The sequence below is a fragment of the Chenopodium album genome, chromosome 10 (assembly GCF_948465745.1).
Source record: "Chenopodium album chromosome 10, dcCheAlbu1.1, whole genome shotgun sequence".
NCBI lineage: Eukaryota > Viridiplantae > Streptophyta > Magnoliopsida > Caryophyllales > Amaranthaceae > Chenopodium > Chenopodium album.
In genome coordinates this window covers 12,904,696-12,926,745 of record NC_137843.1, presented here as the reverse complement: position 1 = coordinate 12,926,745, position 22,050 = coordinate 12,904,696, and the positions used below count along the sequence as shown (strand labels likewise).

General features: G+C 31.7%; 3 protein-coding genes across 3 annotated transcripts; all 3 read right to left on the bottom strand.

Moving 5' to 3' along the window:
• Positions 1–1,889: 1,889 nt before the first annotated feature.
• LOC145564837 (scopoletin glucosyltransferase-like) lies at positions 1,890–3,356 on the bottom strand. The gene has a single exon (XM_081625020.1). It carries the CDS (start codon positions 3,354–3,356, stop codon positions 1,890–1,892), a length of 1,467 nt encoding a protein of 488 aa, XP_081481146.1.
• A 2,121-nt stretch (positions 3,357–5,477) lies between these two features.
• Positions 5,478–7,248, bottom strand: LOC145563602 (scopoletin glucosyltransferase-like). Its single transcript, XM_081624049.1, has one exon. The coding sequence runs from the start codon at positions 7,124–7,126 to the stop codon at positions 5,657–5,659; it is 1,470 nt and encodes a 489-aa protein (XP_081480175.1). The 5' UTR covers positions 7,127–7,248; the 3' UTR covers positions 5,478–5,656.
• A 3,170-nt stretch (positions 7,249–10,418) lies between these two features.
• On the bottom strand, positions 10,419–21,325 carry LOC145564836 (scopoletin glucosyltransferase-like). Its single transcript, XM_081625019.1, has 2 exons — positions 20,933–21,325; positions 10,419–11,656 (listed from the first exon to the last, which is right to left on the bottom strand). The coding sequence occupies exons 1-2, from the start codon at positions 21,168–21,170 to the stop codon at positions 10,419–10,421; spliced, it is 1,476 nt and encodes a 491-aa protein (XP_081481145.1). The 5' UTR covers positions 21,171–21,325.
• Positions 21,326–22,050: the final 725 nt, after the last annotated feature.

Below are 22,050 nucleotides of genomic sequence, written 5' to 3'. Positions count from 1 at the left end.
GAAATTGTGTAATTAGTCAATTTATATATAAAACCTATTAGTAAATGTATAATTAATTTACCATTTTCAAATTTTTATTTATGTTGAAAAAAAATCATGTCATTATTAGTTTTGGCGGGAGATTTTTTTTATAAGAGGCTGACAAGTTATAGTTACTAGATTAGCTCTTGTGTGATGCACAAATATAATAAAAAGAATTTATAATTGTGTAAATTTTTCAAGTCATATTATCACTCAAAATATGTAAAATCTTTGTATTAACATAAACCAAACTACCAAAATTAAAATAATATAAACAAAAAAAAAAAAAAAAAATTCATATCTACAACAAAATTTAGTGGATTTTGTAATAATAATTAGAAGTATTCACATATACATGGTTAATATTTGCAATCCTTAAGATTAGCTATATGTAACTTAAGATAATATATTGTATAAAACTGGTACTGTACTATATACTTAAGAAATGTTCAAGCGGGAAAAAAAATGAAGGAGAAAATGACACGTGTACAATTAGGGAAAGAGATGTTGTCATCATTTGTTGTTTTAATATAGTTATTGATTATAGATATAAGTTTGAAGCATGTACTAAAAGACTATATTCGTTGAATTTGGCAATTTGCATGTGAAAGCAACCATTTACTCATTCTAAAACACAGTACATGTACGTCAGAATGATTGAAGTAAATTAAATAAGCAAAATAAAATAAATTAAATAAGCAAAATAAAATATATAAAAAATAAAATAATAACAAAAGCTTGGAAAGACTTTAATTTTAAATGACTAATTCAAAGTCTTTAGGAACATTTGTTGGTTACCAGTAGCTTAGGATTCTAATAAAGTAGCAAAGTGCTTGTTAGTGGATTAATATTTTATGCAGTGAATTATGATGTGGGAACGTGGGATTATGTTTCCCATTTATTTAGCTAATTCGTTAGTTTTCTACAATAATTGATTTTTTTTTTTTTTTTTTCGGAGTGTTATTATTATTTTTTTTTTACAAGTATGTGTGTGCAGTGTGCTTTATCTCATGCAGGTTATCCCTGTGTGATGCACGGTCCTTAGAATTAATCTTTTATGTAATCGTGTTAGTTACATTACATTAATTGTATATAAAAATTAGAATTAGACACGGAGTATAAAAATAATTTACATTTAACGGAAAATAAAAAAATTGAAACCATAATCAAAATTGAATTTTATGTAGAAACTTATACATTGAAGTCAAAATTGTAGATTAAAAATAAAAATAATAAAATAATTGATGACATCATATTCCCTCCATATTTTAATAAGTGTTACACTGATCAAATGCGGCCATGTTTTAATAAGTGTTACTCCATACATTTTTTTTTTTTTTGCAAAAAACTACATTTTTATATTATATCTTTCTCTTTTCATGGTTCCCATTTTTTTTTTTATTATTAATTCATTTCTCTCACATTCATTACTTTTTAATAAACTATTAACTCCACTGTTATTTTTTAATAACTCCAACTACTTCATTCACCTCTTACTCTGTATTTTATATAAGTCAATTAAAATGCCTAAAAGTATATGACGGGGTCAAAGTGTTACACTTATTCAAACACAAAGAAAGTATATAGAATTGGAAGAATAAAAAACTAATATTCGAATGATACATAAGATAGTTTGAGGGTTAATTATGTTTGCAGTATTTTGTTTTAATAATAGTTAAACTTAGTATATCATACTCTTGTTTCACATTCAAAGCATTATTAGAAACCAGTAAAATAAAGTAAAACATAGGCACGGCACAAGGATTCAAACTAGTGCGATGGTAAAATAACTAACACGAAATAAGCAACAGCAAAAGCAAAGATATATGAATATAGTGATTGCTGGATCGTAGAGTTTGTGAACATACTTAGGCGTTATAGGAGCTCAATTCATGAATTAAGGATTGCACCTTACAATATGACGACCCACCAACTTCAACAGCCATTTTTGCCAATTCTTTCATTTTTGTTGCCCTATTTCTCATCTCCCAAGCCTCTTCACTCACCATAACTTTTCTTATTGCCTCCTTTATATCTTCCCATTTCACGTTCCCCTCCACCGTTTTGTTCCATTGCTTAGCTCCTACACCGACCCCGGTCTTTAATATTTCCGTCACCAATTTTTCATTCTTAAATTGTTCGGCGAATATTGGCCAAGTTACCATAGGAACCCCACATGATATGCCTTCTAAAATCGAGTTCCACCCACAATGTGTGACAAATGCTCCTATAGCTTCGTGGTCCAATATAAGCATTTGAGGTGCCCATCCCTTTATAACTAGTCCTTTCTTTTTCATCCTCTTTTCAAATTCATGTAGTAACCATTCCTCATTTTTCTCATACCCACCATTCACACTATTCCTTCTTACCACCCATATAAAGTCTTGCTCGGATGCTTCAAGTCCCATCGCGATCTCTTGGAGTTGCAAGGTTGAGACTTCAGCTATGCTACCAAAGCTAATGTAAACAACCGACTTAGGCTTCTTTGAATCAAGCCACTCGAGGCACTCATGCTCATCAATAGAAGAATCATTCCCTCTTTGGAACATAGCTTCTTTTCCATGGTTGCATAGTGAAACAGGACCTATATGCCATGCCCTTCTACCCATCACCTTTTTATAATACTCAGCGTAATCAGGCTCTAGCTCATAAAAGCTATTTATAAGAAAACCATAGCTCCTCGCCTCAGCCTCCATCGCACGACCAAATAACTTCTTCCATTCATCATTGATGTGCTTATTTCCTAGCCCTCTCAAGGATGTAGGTAATTGAGATAGTGTAAGCTTTATTTCATGAGGAAGGTGGGGGACGGCGAATTCCTCCTCATCGGATGAACAAGATTTGTAAGGCTCATACTTACCTAGTGCTTGCATCAAACACTGTGAAAAGTAGCTAGTGCCATGAAATACTAACCTCGGAATGTTAAATTTGGATGCAACATCAGTAGCAAAAGGAAACAACATATCAGCAACTAGGCAATTAGGCTTGTATTTCTCTATCACTTTCTCTAGTGATTCTTGTAGCATCTCGGTGGTCTCCATAAATCTCATAGTCATTTCTTCTGACTTTAATTGCTCTAAATTTTCGACTCCCTCAGGAAGACCAACTTCCTTAGAATAAAATGGAATGAGTTCCACGTCGATTGGTGGACCGACATTTTTGTAACTCTGTAGTGGTTTAGTGAAGGTTGGTGCATTAAGAGGTGTTGTGACTATGGTAGTTTTGACATGATGTGTTGCGAAAATTTTGGCCATGTCTAAGGTTGGGATCATATGCCCTGCGGCCATGAGTGGAAATAAGACAACATGAAGCCTTTGTGGTTCTTCGGCTATCATTTTTATTATGCAACGGATTTTGTTGTTTACTTAACTTATACTTATAGAGCTATTTATCAAAGGGAAGAAAGATTATGTTACCCCAAAAATCGGCACTCTGCTTTGAATTTATTGTTTAGATTATTGGAAAAAGGACAGTATAAAGTTGAGCACTTCTACATAATCTAGGAATGTTATGGTAGTGGGAAATCTTCAAGCACCAAACACCATTGTCACTCGAATGATTTCAACGTGGAAATTGTGTAAAATTTGCGTAGCTAAAAGTAGACGATTGATGAGTTTAGGTTAGGTAAAAATGTAGAATACTTCATAATATTAATAAATGAAAAACAAAATTATGTCCTTTTCACCTTATACTTATTTACACTTATATTATACGAAAACTTTAATGAAATTATAATGCGCTTATTTTGAAATTGATTTTTGTCAAACCAATAATTGATTGGAAAATTGATTTTGGCATACTTATTATGAGAGCACGGTTTTCACTTTTCAATTCTCTTCTCACATACAGAGTACTATATATTGTTTAAAAAAAAAAAAAAAAAAACAAAATTCTACCTATAAGCGATTTTTTGCAAGACACTACCTTACAAATTTATTTATTTATTTATTTTTTTTTTTTTTTGCAATAACACACCTTAATCAAAATTTTTTTACAATGCCACACCTTTGACCGGAAAAAAGGGTTTAACCCTGTTTCTGACGTTGACCTGACCACGTGCAAGGCATGTGACGCCACCCACCAGAACGCCACCAAAGAGAGTGGTTTCGGTGGCAGTGGGATGGGTAAGGCGATTTCGGTGGGGTGGATAATGAGGTTTCGGCGGCGTTCTGGTGGTTGGCGTAGTTGGAGAGTGGTTTTAAGAGGTCACGTGCCTTGCACGGTCAGTCAACGTCGGAAAATAGCTAGGGTCAAACCCTCTTTTCCAGCCAAAGGTGTGTCATTGCACAAAAAAAAAAAAAAAAAAAATTGATTAAGGTGTGTCATTGCAAAAAGAATTTTGATTAAGGTATGTCATAGCAAAAAAAAAAAAGGGTGTTTTTTTTGCAAAATTTTCTTATAAAAAACGTTAATTTTAAATGAATAAATAGAAATGAAAAGAAACAAGGAAAAATGAAGACCCTATGACTTAGGATCAACATATATAACTTGTAACTTAGGTATGTCTAAGAAATTACGTTAAATCTTCTATTTTCCTTGGTTTTCTTTCGGTGTATTAGTATGTAACATTTTCATGTGCCGCAGAGCAGAGCAGCAGGTATTCAATTGATTAATTTCAAGTTCCATTTTAGAACTTTAAACTGAATAGGAAGATTAAAATCATTAAATGTTTTTTTTTTTTTTTAGAGAGCCACAAGGACGAAGGTGAGAACCGATTCTAAGATTCTTCACTCTCTAAAATCATTAAATGTGATTTTATACACACCATTTTCTTGTTAACTTGTACAAAACCATACCATAACCAAGTTCAGAACAAGTGATCACTCGTAGAACTTATGGTTTATCTTATACGTACTTACTGATTCATGGCGTTGACTTTATCAAAATATAGACAGCAAAAAGTCCTTGTAAAAAATCAGAATACATGTCACCTAGCTGTTCTCTTCAAATTCAAAAACATGTGATTTTTGGCTATATTTTTTTTTACTGTATCAAAACATGTTGATCAAAATACTTATTTTGGCTTGGGCTTGGGCTACACCCGTTAGACGTTAGTAAAAGAGAAAATCTATCTTGCAAATTCTTTGGAACTTCCATTGTAAGAGTAATAATCACTTATAAAATGTATAGCTCTTTCATAAACATGTGTTGTTTGAGAATATTACGAGTATACTACTTTAACAACATTACATACCAACACTTTAAAGTACTAATCCAAGTTTGGTCTACTAAAAAGGAAAGTACCTTCCAATCATGAATTTGGAGGTTCAATTCCCACCAGTGACAATTTGGGGTAGTGGGATTTTCTTAACTTTTTCCCACTCTCCCAAATTGTCCAGTCCACTTACTCGGGCCGAGTTGAACTGTGAGGGTTTTGGCCCTGTAGGGATCTTCATTCTTACCAACCAAACCAAATAAAAACTTCGAAACAATAAATCATAGACAAGCAACCAAGATCAAATTCTTACTATATATCACAATATCCAACCCAGGCCACAATGTAATAAATTAACATCTTACAAAGATTTATAGTTGTTTAAACAACGAAATTGTTAATTAATATTGTGAGTAAATAGCAAAAGCACAGATGTATAGATTTTAGCAATTTAATTATACTAGGTGCTTGTGATTATAATTAGGCATTATAGGAGCTCAATTCATGAATTAAGGATTGCATGTTATAATATGATGACCCACCAACTTCAAAAGCAATTTTTGCCAATTCTTTCAACTTCTTTGCCCTATTTCTCATCTCTAAAGCCTCTTCACCAAGCATAACTTTTCTTATAGCCTCCTTTATATCTTCACGTTTCACATTCCCCTCCATCACTCTGTTATGTTGCTTAGCACCCACACCAACCCCGGTGTTTAATATCGATGTGACGTATTTTTCATTACAAAATTGTTCGGCAAATACCGGCCAAGTTACCATAGGTACTCCACATGATATGCCTTCTAAAGTCGAATTCCACCCACAATGTGTCACGAATGCTCCTATAGCTTCGTGGTCCAAAATTAGCATTTGAGGTGCCCATCCCCTTATTATTAGTCCTTTTCCTTCCATCCTCTCTTCAAATTCATGTAGTAAACACTCATTTTTCTCCTCCTCATCACCATTCACCTTATTGTTCGTCCTCACCACCCAGATAAAATCTTGGTTAGAAGCTTCTAGGCCCATTGCAATCTCTTCGAGTTGCAAGGTTGAGGCTTCTACTAAGCTACCATAGCTAATATAAACAACTGACCTAGGCTTCTTTGTATTGAGCCACTCGAGGCACTCATGCTCACTAATAGAAGAATCCTTCCCCCTTTGGAACTTAGCTTCTTTTCCGTGGTTGCATAGTGAAACAGGACCTATATGCCATGCCCTCCTACCCATTACCTTTTTATAATACTCGGCGTAATCAGGCTCTAGCTCATAGAAGCTATTTATAATAAACCCATAGCTCCTCTCCTCAGCATCCTTAGCAAGACCTAGTATCTTCATCGTTTCATCATTGATCTGCTTATCTCCTATCCTTCTCATGGATGGATGTAATTGAGATGGTGTAAATTTTATCTCATGAGGAAAGTGGGGGACGACGAATTCCTCCTCATCGGACAAAACTTGTTTGTGAGGCTCATACTTAAATATTGCATGCATCAAACATTGTGAAAAGTAACTAGTGCCATGAAATACTAACCTTGGTATGTTAAATTTGGCTGCTACATCAGTAGCGAAAGGCAAGAGCATATCAGCAACTAGGCAATTAGGCTTGTGTTTCTCTATTACTTTCTCTAGTGATTCTTGTAGCACATAGGTGGACTTTATAAACTTCAAAGCCATTTCATCTGAAGTGAATTGCTCAAAGTTTTCCACTCCCTCAGAAAGGCCTGCTTCTTTAGAATCAAATGTGATGATTTCAACGTCGATTGGAGGACCAACATTCTTATAACTTTCTAGTGGTTTTGTAAAGGTTGGTGCATTATAAGGAGTTGTGACTATGGTAGCTTTGACGTGGTGCGTTGCGAAAATTTTCGCCATGTCTAATATTGGGATCATATGGCCAGCGGCCATAAGTGGAAAGAGGACTATATGAAGCCTTTGTGATTCTTCAGCAACCATTTTTACTTAATTTAAAGCTAGGGATTAAGTTGTTAATGCTTAGACTATGTCAATACGAGTATGTTATAAAGCTATATATAAAACGGAAGAAAGCTTGTACGTACTCAGACTAAAAGTCAGCATATTTGTTTGCAAGCTCATATTTGGATGCATACTCTGCTTTAAATATATGGTTTAGAGTAAAGATAGAACTACGAGTTGGTATTTCCTAGCAATTCTTGATAATATTGGAAACTTACGGTCATAATTAGAAAGCAATAAGCATGTACGTATACATTCTTATGCGTATGTCACTCCATAAGTCAGCATATTTGTTTGTATGCTCATATTTGGATGCTCATATTTTAATATATGGTTTTAGGATAAAAATTGAACCACGAGTTGGTGTTGCATTGAGAGGTGATCATTTGCGGGCTTGGGCGGGTAGCGGGTCGGACTTATGCTTTTTTTTGTCCAACGGGTTTTATGTAGTAAATCCAAACCCTTTTATGCGGGCTTGATACTTTGTCCATGCTTGCTTATTAAACGGGCCAGGCTTGCATGCGGGCTAACAGGTCTTAAATTTTTGTTTTATTTTTTATAACACTAATTAATCTTTTTATTATTTACTGGTGCTAAAATTATTTTGGTAGAGTTGTCTTAAAATTTTTTGAACACAAATAGTAATAGAAATTGAATAGAAGGTTGAAATTATGACATATGTTATAAATATATGAAAGAAAAAACTTATTTAATAAGTGTTAATGATAAAATTATAAAAATAAAATAAATAATTAAAACTAATAAAAATTTATAGTTCAATATAGCTCTTTTTATTTATTTTCTAAAAATACACAAAGTATGTCATAATTAACTAACTAAATAAAATTAAAATTATTATTACGGAGTATTATTATTATTATAAACGGACCGGGCGGGCTAGCCCATGGTTCATATTTTCTTGTTCGTACCCGTCCATTTATATTAACGGGTCGGGCCTAGCCCGCCCAAATATCCATTATTTTAAAAAAATGTTGTCCAAGCCCGTCATTTTTGTGGGCCGGGTTGGGCGAGCTTAGCGGGCCGCCCCGCCCACTAATTCCTAGCTTGAAAATCTTGGAAACTTACTGTCATAATGAGTCTTATATATGTAGGGGAAAAGAAATTGAACGACTCGTGTTATTTTCACCCGAATTTCACATATCCTATTTATATAATCCATGGAGTGGGGTAATGGAGTCCTAGCAACCTAAATACCTAAACTGCCCTTAATTGTTTTTACTTTTAAAAATGCTAGTTTGTGTACTGTTGTATATAATTTTAGAAATTTAAAGTACACATTACGTGTATATAGATTTAGTATTATCTTAAATGAACTTATAAACATTTACTAATCCTAAATATCTAATTTTGACTTGCATATATCTTATTTAAATTTATTAAATTAGCCTTGAACTCTTTCGAATTGAAACGAATTAAACTAAGGCGGGATAGATAATTTTTTTAGTCTTTAAACTTATATTATATTATTATTAGTCCTTGAAATTATCTTGTATGGAGATATTAATCCTAAACATTATTTACGGCATTTGAGCTTACTAGTACTACACTAACTTGACTTGAATTTCTATTACAGTTGCCTAAATCATTTTCCGACTTGTATTGTTTATATCTATTAGTACTGCACTAACTTGACCTGAATTTCTACTATTTAAATTTATTATCCTTCAGGTCTTTAGAATTTCTTAGAAAAGAAATGAGTGAAATTAAGATGGAAGAATAGTCCTTGAACTTGTAATGTTACCCTTAGCTTTAAATTATCTTAGATGAATTAATTAATAATCCTAAACTACTTCAGACATATAAATTTATTAGATTTGAAATAAGTAAAATTACAGTAGTAAGGAGACCGAAAGAAGCCTAATAAGTGAGACCACTTGGATATCCAATGGATGGAAATATGAGTGTTGTTTGGTAGGGTTGTTGTCCAAACGAGTATTTTAAACATCTAAACAATTGTAAGACTATATCTTTTGCATAATTATAGCTAATTAATTATATCTAAAGTGAAGTATCTAAAATTGTAGATTAATTGATTGAACTTTGAAATAAACTCAATTAGACCCAACCTCACCAAGTTCGACTCAAGTGCACGAACTGAAAATTCTCTATAAATATTTTTTTTGTAAAAACTTGTGTCTTTTATACTTTTTAGGGTTTAATAAAAAGTTACATTTTTTTTTATTTTTTATTTTTTTATTTTTTTTTTATTTTAATTTTTTTTTATTTTATAAATTATATATTTATTTATTTATTGATATGGAAGATTGTGGATATCACATAAATATATTTTTTTAATTGTATAATACTTTTTCGCATTTGAAAAATATTTATCTTCGATAGGAACACTTTCAATTCATAAATCATATTAAATAATATTGGCTACAAATTAAATGCGTCAAAGCAATCTAAAAACATCGTAATTATTCGTCTTTTAATTGAGCCCAAAATAAATACAATGGTTACAAAACTTAATTTGGGTGATGAAAATTAATTTTTTTTTTTTATTTTTTATTTATTTATTTAATTTTTTTTTTTTTGTAACAACTGATTTAATTGATTTATTATACAATCAATACTATACTACAATTAATTTATCATACAATTTATTGTACACATATTAACATGTACATGCAAAGTAATGTCTTGTGTGGCAATTTAATGACGTGACTAAATAAGAAAAAGAAAGTGATACATGGCGATAATATTGATTGATTATACTTTTATTGTCGTGAGTATGTGACAATTAATCACAGACATTAATGGTGGCTTTTGCCTTAGGTGTTATTGTATGACATTACTTTAGATCTCCTGTTGATGATGTAAACTTTATATAAAGCCATACCAATAACCAATAAGTTGTCACCCAATTTTTATTTCATTTTTTTTTTTGACACATTGTCAACTTTACGAGTCATACATTACCTTCAAATTATTGAAAGCAAAAAAGTCCTAGAGTAAGAAATAAGAAACATGCCGACACTTTGAAGCATTAGAAACCAATAAAATAAATGATGGAGTACAACATAGGCAGAGCACCAAATTTTAAATTAGAGATAAATACGCTAAATATCCAACACACATAAACATCTTACATAAACATATTAAAGATAGTTTTGAGTTCAACATTTGGACATTTTTGGATCGTCCCAATCTAACAAGGGAAGTTGTTAATTAGGATTGTGATTGGGTAACGGAAGCAAAGATGTATATCTTGTAAACCCTAATTCTTAGTACGTACATGTGAATATATTTAGGCATTGTTAGAGCGCAATTCATGTAACAAGGATTGCAAGTTATTATATGACGACCCACCAACTTCAACAGCCGTTGTTGCCAATTCTTTCAACTGCTTTGCCCTATTTCTCATCTCCAAAGCCTCTTCACCCACCATAACTTTTCTTATAGCTTCCTTTATATCTTCCCATTTCATGTTCCCCTCCACTATTATGTTCCATTGCTTAACTCCCACACCAATCCCGGTCTTCAGTATCTCTGTCACCAATTTTTCATTCATAAATTGTTCGGCGAATACTGGCCAAGTTACCATAGAAACCCCGCATGATATGCCTTCTAAGATTGAATTCCACCCACAATGAGTCACAAATGCTCCTATCGCTTCATGATTCAAAATTAGCACTTGCGGTGCCCATCCCCTAATAACTAGTCCTTTTCCTTCCATCCTCTTTTCAAATTCATATGATAACCACTCATTTTTCTCATTCTCACCATCCACATTGTTTTTCCTCATCACAACCCATATAAAATCTTGCTCAGATGCTTCTAGGCCCATCGCGATCTGCTGGAGTTGCAAGGTTGAGACTTTAGCTAAGCTACCAAAGCTAACATAAACAACCGACTTAGGCTTCTTTGAATCAAGCCATTTGAGACACTCATGCTCATCAATTGAAGAATCCTTCCCCCTTTGGAACTTAGCTTCTTTTTCGTGGTTACATAGTGAAACGGGACCTATATGCCATGCCCTCCTACCCATAACCTTTCTATAATAATCTGCATAATCAGGCTCAAGCTCATAAAAACTATTCATAATGACTCCATAGCTCTTCTCCTCAGCCTCCGTAGCACGGCCGAATATCTTCATCCATTCATCATTGACGTGCTTTTCTCCAAGCCCTCTCAAAAATGTAGGTAATTGAGATTTTGTAAGTTTTATTTCATGAGGAAAGTGAGGAACGACGAATTCCTCCTCATCAGACAAAACTTGTTTATAAGGCTCATACTTACCAAGGGCATGCATCACACATTGTGCAATGTAGCTAGTGCCATGAAATACAAACCTTGGTATATTAAATTTGGCTGCTACATCAGTAGAGAAAGGCAAGAGCTTATCAGCAACTAGGCAATTAGGCTTGTATTTCTCTATGAGTTTCTCTAGTGATTCTTGTAGCATCTCGGTGGCCTTCAAAAACCTTATTGTCATTTCATCAGAAGTGCAATGCTCATAGTTTTCGACTCCCTCGGGAAGGCAAGCTTCCTTAGAATAAAATGGAATGATTTCAATGTCGATTGGAGGACCGACATTCTTGTAACTTTTTAGTGGTTTAGTGAAGGTTGGTGCATTAAGAGGTGTTGTGACTATGGTAGTTTTGACATGATGTGTTGCGAAAATTTTGGCCATGTCTAAGTTTGGGATCATATGCCCTGCGGCCATAAGTGGAAAGAAGACTACATGAAGACTTTGGGGTTCATTGGGAAACATTTTTATTAAATTGAACTTGGGATTGTGTATATTATGCTGGTTAGTTAGTTTATATTAAAGAGCTATATACGAAATGGAACAAAGAATGTTACGCAAATTCAAATATATGCTTACATACGCATGTCTCTCCAAAAAAATAGCACTCTACTTAATTTTATATGTGGTTTAGATTTAGTACGTGATTGAACCCTTAACAAAGGACAGTAGGAAGTTGGGTGTTTCCTAGCAATTCTAGATAATCTTGGAAAGTTTGTATGATAAGTAAAATAATAAAGTTATTACATTATTAACATAACTTAGGGTCTGTTCACTTCAGCTTAATTTTAATTCGATTAGTTCAGTTCAGTTCAGCTCCAATCAGTTCAGTTCAGTTCAGCTTGTAATTTCCTTATCTCATAAAATATTCATTTTAGCTCTATTCACTTCAGTTCAGTTCAATTCAGCTTCAATCAGTTCAGTTCATTTCACTTTAGCTCAGTTAGGCCCTGTTTACTTCATCTTAAAAATCAATAAATTTAAAGAAAAAATATAATAGAGAATCAGCAAAAATAATTTGACTTCCGTAAAATTAATTTATGTTCTGCAAAAATAATTTCAATTTAATAAAAATAATTTCAATTTAGTTACAATAATTTCAGTTTAGCAAAAATAAAGCGAAGTGAACAAGACCTTAATTTTGCTAATGATTTTTACCCATTTTTAATTCACCTCCCAAACTCCATTCATTCAATTCAATTATCTCTTCTTTCTTTAATCATCTTCCTCCTTTGGCAAGTCAGATCTACCCCGACCACCATCTTCAACGGCTTGACTCTGTCCTCACTATAAGAAGCTCGCACGACTCCTTTGCAAAATTAAGCTTCGTTGTTACGCCATCTCTCTCTCTTTATTTATCAATGATATTTTAAGGTTGGGATCATATGGCCAGGAGTCATAAGCAGAAATAGGACAGCATAAATTGAAGCCTTTGTGGTTCGGCATCCATTGTATTATTAATCAAGGGAATTCGTTATACAGTAAGCAAAGGTTTAATATGGGTGTTACTATGTGTTTATAAAATATTTTTGTACAATCTTAAGTAGCGTGCTTAACTGCTTAAGTACAATTACTTTGAAGTGGAAATTTTTTTGATCTAGTGCATTATTGTAGGCCATTCCTCACGTCATTATTTGTATGTTCTTTATTATTGTATAATTGAATATATGTTCATTTAATGGTCACTTTGTACATTCATTATACACGTAGTATATACTACGTACCATATATTTCCTCCATGCTGTTTTAGCTACACATTTAAAATGTTAACACTATTTACAAATTTTATTTTGGCTATTTAATATTTGTAACTTATATGTATAATAAAACATTGTCATAAGGGTTTTTGATAGAATAATCATCCCAAAAAAAAATGTGTCAACCGATCTATTCCTGGTTTTGTGACGTCGAGTTTGCTCTACTAAAAAAGATTAAACTTACGAAAGAAATATTGCTAATTACTCTATATGATTGCTACAAGACGTGATAGAATAGTAGTGACGGATAAAGTCACGAGTTACAAATTATTTGGGCCGTCCGGGTCGAGAAGATATGCGAAAGGAAAGGAAGGAGGCCCCCCTTAATGGGCCAATTCTAGTAAATAGTAAAACTACTAAAATACCCTTTAATTTGTGGAAAACCCTGCAATGTGCCGAATGTGGCTCTTTAGAGACCATCAGACCGGTGCAAATTTTTCCCTACACCCAAGACTAGCCACCTCTCCCTACACCCCCCTTACACGATGTCGTTACATTATATTCAAATCCACGCAATTCTCCCCACACTCCCCCTTATAATTCTATCAATTATTTGTTTTTTTTTTTCTTTTTTTTGTAATATATTCTTTTTTGTTTGCTTTCTTTTCAAGCTATGTATATATACATAGTACTCTGTTTTCTTTTTTATTTATTTATTTATTTTTATAATTTCTTATTGTTCTATTTTTATTTTGATTATTATGAATTTTATTTAGTTTAATTCCTGGTTTAATTGCAATTTCTTCTATCTAGTTGATATTTGTATGTGTGTTTTTAGATTTGATTGCAAATTTTTTATTCAATTGATTTGAATTTAGTTATACTTTTATTTTTCCTATTCGACTGAATTTGTTATCTGTGTCGTTATTAACAATGTAGGTTATTGTTTTTGTATTTTATATGATTGTTATTATGTTCAATATAATTGATTATTATTGATTTTTGCGACAGTCGTGATTATTGCAATAGTTGTGATCATAATGGTGAACGACGTATTGGCCGACAGAGGAGGATGGCTTCCATTATATGAAGCAACATAAAATAAAGGAGATGATACTACTCCTCCTCCTCCACCACCACCACCACCACCACCACCATGGATCAATAATAGGAAGCACGACGGCTTGAGCTAATTTGAGATAACAATGGGGTAATTTGAGATAGCAATGGGGCTCAAAATTGAACAAGAGAAAATGTTGAAAAACTTTTATACACTATAATAGAACATATACTATTTTATAAATGAACATATTTTTTTAATGGTTGTAAATAAATATATAATTATTTGGATCTTGCTAACGAGCGCCCCGGGCGTTAGATAAGAAATAATTATATTGGTTTAAATGGTATTAAGTTAGGAATGCATGACAAAATCACGCGTCATTCGGTGTAATTAATGTTAATTTTACTCTAATATTTCCACTTTTAATTCTCTTATCTAACGCCCCGGGGGTGCTCATTAGCTTTTGCCTAATTATTTATAGCTGAACATCTAATTATAGAGCATTAAAATTCACCTATTACGATTAACGTGTCATTTGCAAATTAATTAGTTGAACAACAAAACAAAGAAACTTCAAAAAATTTATTGAACCTGTATCTAAAAATTAGTAACATAAAAGTAATAATATATGCTATAGAATATTCAATAATAGTCTAATGAGCTTATTTCAAAAAAAAAAAAAAAAAAAAAAAAAATTGCAAATGAACATATATAAGTATGAATATGTATTATTTTAACATTCATTTTTATACACATAAAAGTTTATTATTACATAATAGAATGAATTTTATTAAAAAATAACTAATTCATGATATAATAGGTGATTTAGTCTCCACAAAGTGTGTGTGTGAATATCGTACTTCATAATAAATATCTATTAAAATGAAAATGGACGTTTATAAGTGAACATATAATTATTTGAAAGTGAACATATAGGTCTTACAAAATGAACATCTTTATGTATGAAAATGAATAAATATTCAAATTTAATTATACATTTTTTAATATGATGACAATTAAAAGTATTAAAACTTAAACAAACATCTTTTTAATTTGACAATAAAATAAATTAATATCTTATTTCATCAATATTATTACAATGTACATCTATTAAAATGAAATGATGATAAAAATGGATATTTATTAACATGAAAATGAATATTAAAATATGCAATACAATTCCACACATATACTATCAAATACAATAAACTTCTCAATGCAAATTCAAAAATTTTAAGCTCGTGTTATTGATTCATGTTGCTTGGCGACTCCATGCCTTCTTGATTTTCTTATTTTTGTCGTCTTCTTTTTTTCCTTGTTATTGTCTGGTAGCTCACCATATCTACGATTCCTTTATTTAACTAATAGACAACAACACATAAATTACGTAATGTATTAGATTTGAGCAAGATCATAATAAGTGTTGAAATGAACCAATTTTCATATGAATTTGAACATGGATGAGTATAACAATTGATATGATCAATATGGAAATGAATATCTATCAGTATATAAATGAACATGTATTATTGTGGAAATGACCATCTATTATTATGAAAATGAACAACTACTAATACATAAATGAACTTATTTACATAATTCAATAAGAAAATGAACATTTATTAATATATAAATGCACATATATTAGTTTGAAAATGGTCATGAAAGATAACGATCGATGAACATGAAATATGTATGTGAGTAAACTCTTGAAGCTATCAATATGTGATTGACCATATATATATGAGAAAAGACATGCATTAAAATTAAAATTGAAATGAACACGAAATTCTTGAAGTAGATGACAAAATATATGAACACTTATTAAAATTCCAATAATTGTGAATGAACATATATAAGTATATAATGGAATGATTGATGAACATGAAATATATATGTAAGTAAAATTGTGAAGCTATCATTAAGTGATTGCCATATATTCATATGAGATTGAACATACATTGAATTTCAAACTTATTGAAATGAACATTATTTTTTAATGTGAAAATAAACAATAATCCAAGTGAATATCTTTCAATATATGAATTAACATTTTTTTAAAAGTATGAATGAACATATAAATATATTAAAATTAAATTGAATAATCATTTAATGATATGTGAATGAATATATATTGATGTTGAAATGAAGATCTAACTAAATGGGAATGTACATCTATAAGTAGATGAGCGATCAAAACATATACCAATACTGAATATGTTTTCTGAAAGAGAATGAATATCTAGCAATAATTGACCATTTACTTATCAAAATCTAGACAATTGTACTCAACTTTTTATTTTTAGGCAAACAGATTAATAAAATAATAACACGATAAATTAGTATAATTCAATTGTAATTGTAAAAAGAATCACTTCCATGAAAATTATAAGTAATCACAAACTCTTACTAAAATTTCCTATTAGATCGATCTATAGTATAAATTAGAAGAAAATGACATAAATATAAACTTTTATAAAAATTCTAATAATCGTATGTTAATGTGTAACTGGTCGTATATCATTATGTGATTGAACATTTACCTATATAAAAATAAACATTCATAAAATAATATACCAATCTAAACTATAAAAAAGAAAATATAATGAACATTAATATGTGAATGCCCATGTACTAATATACAAATGAACATTTATATATTAACCATTGATTAACATGTGACTTTGTACTAGTTAATATATATATGAACATTTAGCAAATTGAAAATGAACATTCGTAAAAAAGAACTTTCACTATTATGAACTGAATTTATCTTTCTACAGCCATACGAAATAGATCAAATCATTAGAAAATTGCAGGAATTGAACTTTGTTTTCAATTTTTTATCCAACAATATTCTTATCTAATAACACACCAAAAAAATTAATATGTTGCAATTGCCTCCTATTTACACATGATAAAAAAATTTGTTTTAAAAAAAATTGATCGAAATCAAAAATTTTATTTCCTAATACGAATTTAGCCTGGAAAAGAAAAAATGAAAGAGAGAAAAAATGGTGGTGATTGTGAATGTATTTTTTTTTAAAAAAATTATGTGGTTTCGGGTAGGAAGCATTTGGGTCACTTGGGTCTGGGAGAGTGTGGATGAGGCCCATGAGGGAGGGGGGGGGGGGGAGCGGGGTGTAGGTAGATTTCCTTAGACTTGGGTATAGGGTTTAATAACTTCCAGACCGGTGCCCAAATCCCAAGAAATCTTAAACATGGCCCATGGTCATTTACCTCCCTATATAATGATCAACCAATCAACCATACATCCCTACCTTATAAAAAGTGGAAAATTACACTTATGAATAGTGCACGGACGTTTATGACCTTCAAAATGTTTGTTTACCTTTACCTTATTTTGTAATTTTATTAGGGATTTTCATTTTTGGTTTTTCACAAAACACCCTTAGACCATTAGATGGATGAATTTGAAACATCTACTCAATTAATGAGAAATTAAATGGAATAATAAAGTTTAAAATATTTGATTTTTATGAAATGGGTATGATTTTTTTTTTTGGTACCCAAATGCTGAAATACAAGTATCCCACCAAGAAGAGTCAGGTAAGCAATATGCATTAGTATTATTTTTATTTTTGGTTTATTATCCTATGAAAATAGAATTAGCATCATTTGTATTCTAACTTCCGTTATTTCTTTGCAGAAATAATACAAAAATAATTATTCCTTACACAATATATTGACTAAACCACTTATATAACTTTTCATAAGAAAACTTTTTTTTATTATTATAAAATTACCTAACCCAAACTTATGCAAATCATTAACTAGATAATTAATCTTAGGAAAATAAAGATAATCTGAAAATAATAGTGGTCACATTTAGCATTTTCTACACCCATCTAGAGTTACCTACTACAATCTCTATATGAACGTATACTTGAGAGTTGTAGGTAGTTTTGACATACTATCTATTTTCTATATATGTCATATTCTAAACTATATGCGCTTGCTTATTTACTCTAAAGCTTGCTAAAGTTGCCTGAACTAAATGTCTAATAGTAGTAGCTTCTTTGATTAACTCCATTGTCTTTTCCCTTAACACATTCGCTGTATTACTGGACAGGGAGATTGATTGGAATTTGAAGCAATAGCAACCAAGTTAGCGACTAAGCCCATGTTTTTCTAGATTGCACCAACAACTAACCTAAATAGAATCTGGGCTCTTTTGAAAGCCATTTCCTTTTAACAAGCTATGCTATTGCACTAACATGAATACTTACACGATGTGGCTTCTTACAAGAACATTTGCACGGACTGTACTTTTTGATTAGCTTTTGATACCCATGCATTGCGTATACTAGCAACACTAAACTTTGCTTATGAGCCATCAGTTGTAATAGTTGCTTTTGAAAAGACTCATATCACTTTTTTACTCTTTTGTCAATACAATTAAATAGCCTATTATGGTTATGATATTAGTTTAACTTACAGTTCACATCTTCAAGTGTTTTTGTAGTAGCATTACACATAATAACTATTGCCGTATTTCACAATGCTACAATTAGAAACATAGTATTGCTCATGAGATACAAAAGCAATTAATACACAAGAGCACAAAAAACAAATTATATGCTCCTCAAGTGAAGAAGTTCTTATTTATAAATTGTTTATCTAAAGCCTGCTAGGTTTGTTTTTTAAAAAAAAGTCTGCTAAGTTTAAGCTTTACTTGTGAAGCAGTGATGCTTCTGTTCTAATGTGCCAAAAGGATTCTTCCACTCATTTCGTAATGTATAACATTAATAAGATGATATGTCTCACTTTATATATTCACATTATAACCGAAGACATATAGTGAAAAGTTCCATTACCAATCCATTACTTATGTGTGGAGTGTAAACGCAAGCCAAAAGAGCCTAATGTAACAACAAGCCATCCGCGCGCATCGCGCGCGTAGGCTACCCTAGTATCATTAAAAGGGATAATTATTCTAATTATCCTCTATCCGGGCTGGCCCGCCCTTTAATCACCACCAAAAAATGGGTGTATTGAATAAGCTTTTAAAATTGGACTATAATACCCCTTATAATTGCTTTAAAAAGATTTGATATGCTACTCATATCAACAAGATGCATCTTCATTTTAGGGAGCTCATATGGTCAAATACTCCACAGTTAAGCGTGCTCGGCTAGGAGTAGTCTTGGGATAGGTGACCTTCCGGGAAGTTTTCCCGGGGTGCATGAGTAAGGACGAAATGCGCCATAAGAACTCGTGTTGGTCTGTGAGGACAGTTGTTGGCTCTTAATGCGCATTTCGTGATATTAGGCCCATCCCTAATTTGTTTGGGGTCGGAGTATTACATGGACACTGTATGCACAAACATTTATTATAATGATCAAAAGTTACCCATTATATATAAGTTATCCTAATATAAATAAATGTTATTAAAGATTTATGGATAAAAATTATCCTAAATTCAACAAAAGTTACCTTACTATACATCGAATGTATACAAAAGTTTTTACACTATATATACAGAAAAAAATGTGCACTCTTTATCACAAAAGAAGTGACATGCCTTGGTGGAGCTTGACTTCGATTAATTTTATGCTAATCCGGCTCGCTTAGCATCCTTTCCCAAAAAAATAAAAATAAAAAAATGACACATTATCCCTTTATCAGTATTCATATACTAATTTCGACCATAATTTTCAATAACGTGATAGAATTTTATCATTAAATATTTAAATATGCTATTAAGTAGGTATATATAACATTTAATTGTATCAATTTTTGTTATTAATGTTTAATTATGTATTTTAATATAATATTAATACGTTGACACGTAGACTAAGGGTCTGTTCACATTTACTGAAATAAACTGAACTGATTGGAGCTGAACTGAAGTGAACTGAACTAAATAGAGCTGAAATGAATATTTTATGAGAGAAGGAAATTAGAAGCTGAACTAAACTGAACTAATTGGAGCTGAACTGAACTGATTGGAGCTGAACTGAAATTAAGCTGAAGCGAACAGGCCCTAAGTTTGATAATGTTAATTAATCTAGGACAGAGTGCATATTTCATCAGGGGTGGACCAGGGGGGCTGGGGTGGGCCTTGGCCCCCCCCCCCCCCCCCCCCTTGATTTTATTTTTCTAATAAATGGTGTATTAATTTATGTTAGTTGTAATATAGATGAGTTGCTCTTGGGTGAAAATATAAAGATTTTTTTCTAGCTCAAAGTTCGAACCTTCTCCCTAACATTTTTTTTTGTCTCATTCTTTTTTAATATTTCTATATACTCCATACTATTTTGATACAAGACATATAACTACATTTATTACGCTTGGCCCCCCTTATTAAAATTTTTGGTTCCACCACTATATTTCATAAGGATATACTTGTTAGAAGACCAACTTAACTAAAATCTTAAACTGATGGTTGAAGCCGAGGAATAATATGTTTTATACTCTATAACGTCCTCTCAAGCGAGAGCTCATTGGGCTTTAAGTGTGGATGCAGAATAGACCCTCCTCTTACAATGTGCTTATATTCCACTTTGAAAGGAGTGGTGGATAGGATACGAACCTGTGACCTTTGTGTCACATTGGCTTTGATACCATGTTAGAGAACCAACTCAACCAAAAACTTAAGCTGATGGTTTTTATACTCTATCAATACTCCGTCCGTGTTTTAATAAGCAACTGGGTCGCCTTGAAAAATTTGATAGACAATTCATTACATGATATTTTGTCACTGTTTTCAATTCCCTCCGGAATACCACTTTCCTTAGATGGAAATGGTACGATTTCAACATCGATCATTGGAAGATTGACGGAAGTTTTGTAGGTCGTCGATTCAAGTGCTTTAGTAAAAATTGGTGCGTTGAGAGGGGTTGTGATGATGGTAGTTTTGACATTGTTGGTTGCAAACAACTTCGCGATGTCTAAGGTTGGGATCATATGGCCAGCAGCCAAAAGCGGAAAGAGGACTACGTGAAGCCTTTGTGGTTTGTCACCCATTATTTATCAATTTGGAAGGAAGTTTATTATATTTTGGGTGTTACTTTGTGTTTTTGGGATACATGAATAAGCTAAGTTAGTAAGTTGCTTGGTTATATACTCCGATTGTTGAAGTGGAAGAAATTGATTCATTACATGTGACATCCACATGGTGGAGTAAACACGGTAGTTTTGGAGCAACATGGATAATCCGACAAGATAAACTAATGTAGTCTTATTTTGACTACCACAATTTTTTAAAATGGATGGCTGAAATTGTTTGTTTTTTCATTTATATATATATATAGAAGATGAAAATATATTTAAAATAATTAAAAAATCAATTTAATTAAATTACTAAATAAAAATAAATCAAAAGCCAAATAATCTCATCCGTCCATATTAATAAATTGTGCTAGTCAAAAGTCATAAGAATACATTAAAATCATCTCTGTTATATATTCTTTGCCATTTTGGAAGGTTGCATGGTCTTTTATGCAAAATTTATTTGTTAGTGTAAAATGAAAAGAGAACAATGTGAAAACAGGTGACAAAGGAGAGATAAAAAGAAATGACAACTTAAAAAGGAAAGAAAATATTTGTTGTAAATAGTATGTAGCATATTCTTTCTCCACCCCACTTATACCATTTTTGCTTTTTATTTTAAGATTTATTATACTTCAATCAACCTCAATTCCATCATAAAATAATACTCCTTCCGTCCCTTATTTATATGCCTACTTTCCTTTTTGGGGATTTCAAAATTACATGCCTATTTCTATTTAAAGAATGTATTTTTTTTTATAACATTCCCTCTTTTTGATGAGTTGACATCCTTTTTCTTACTGTACTTTTGACATCATTATCCCAACACAATCTCTCTCCATCTCTTCAATACTTA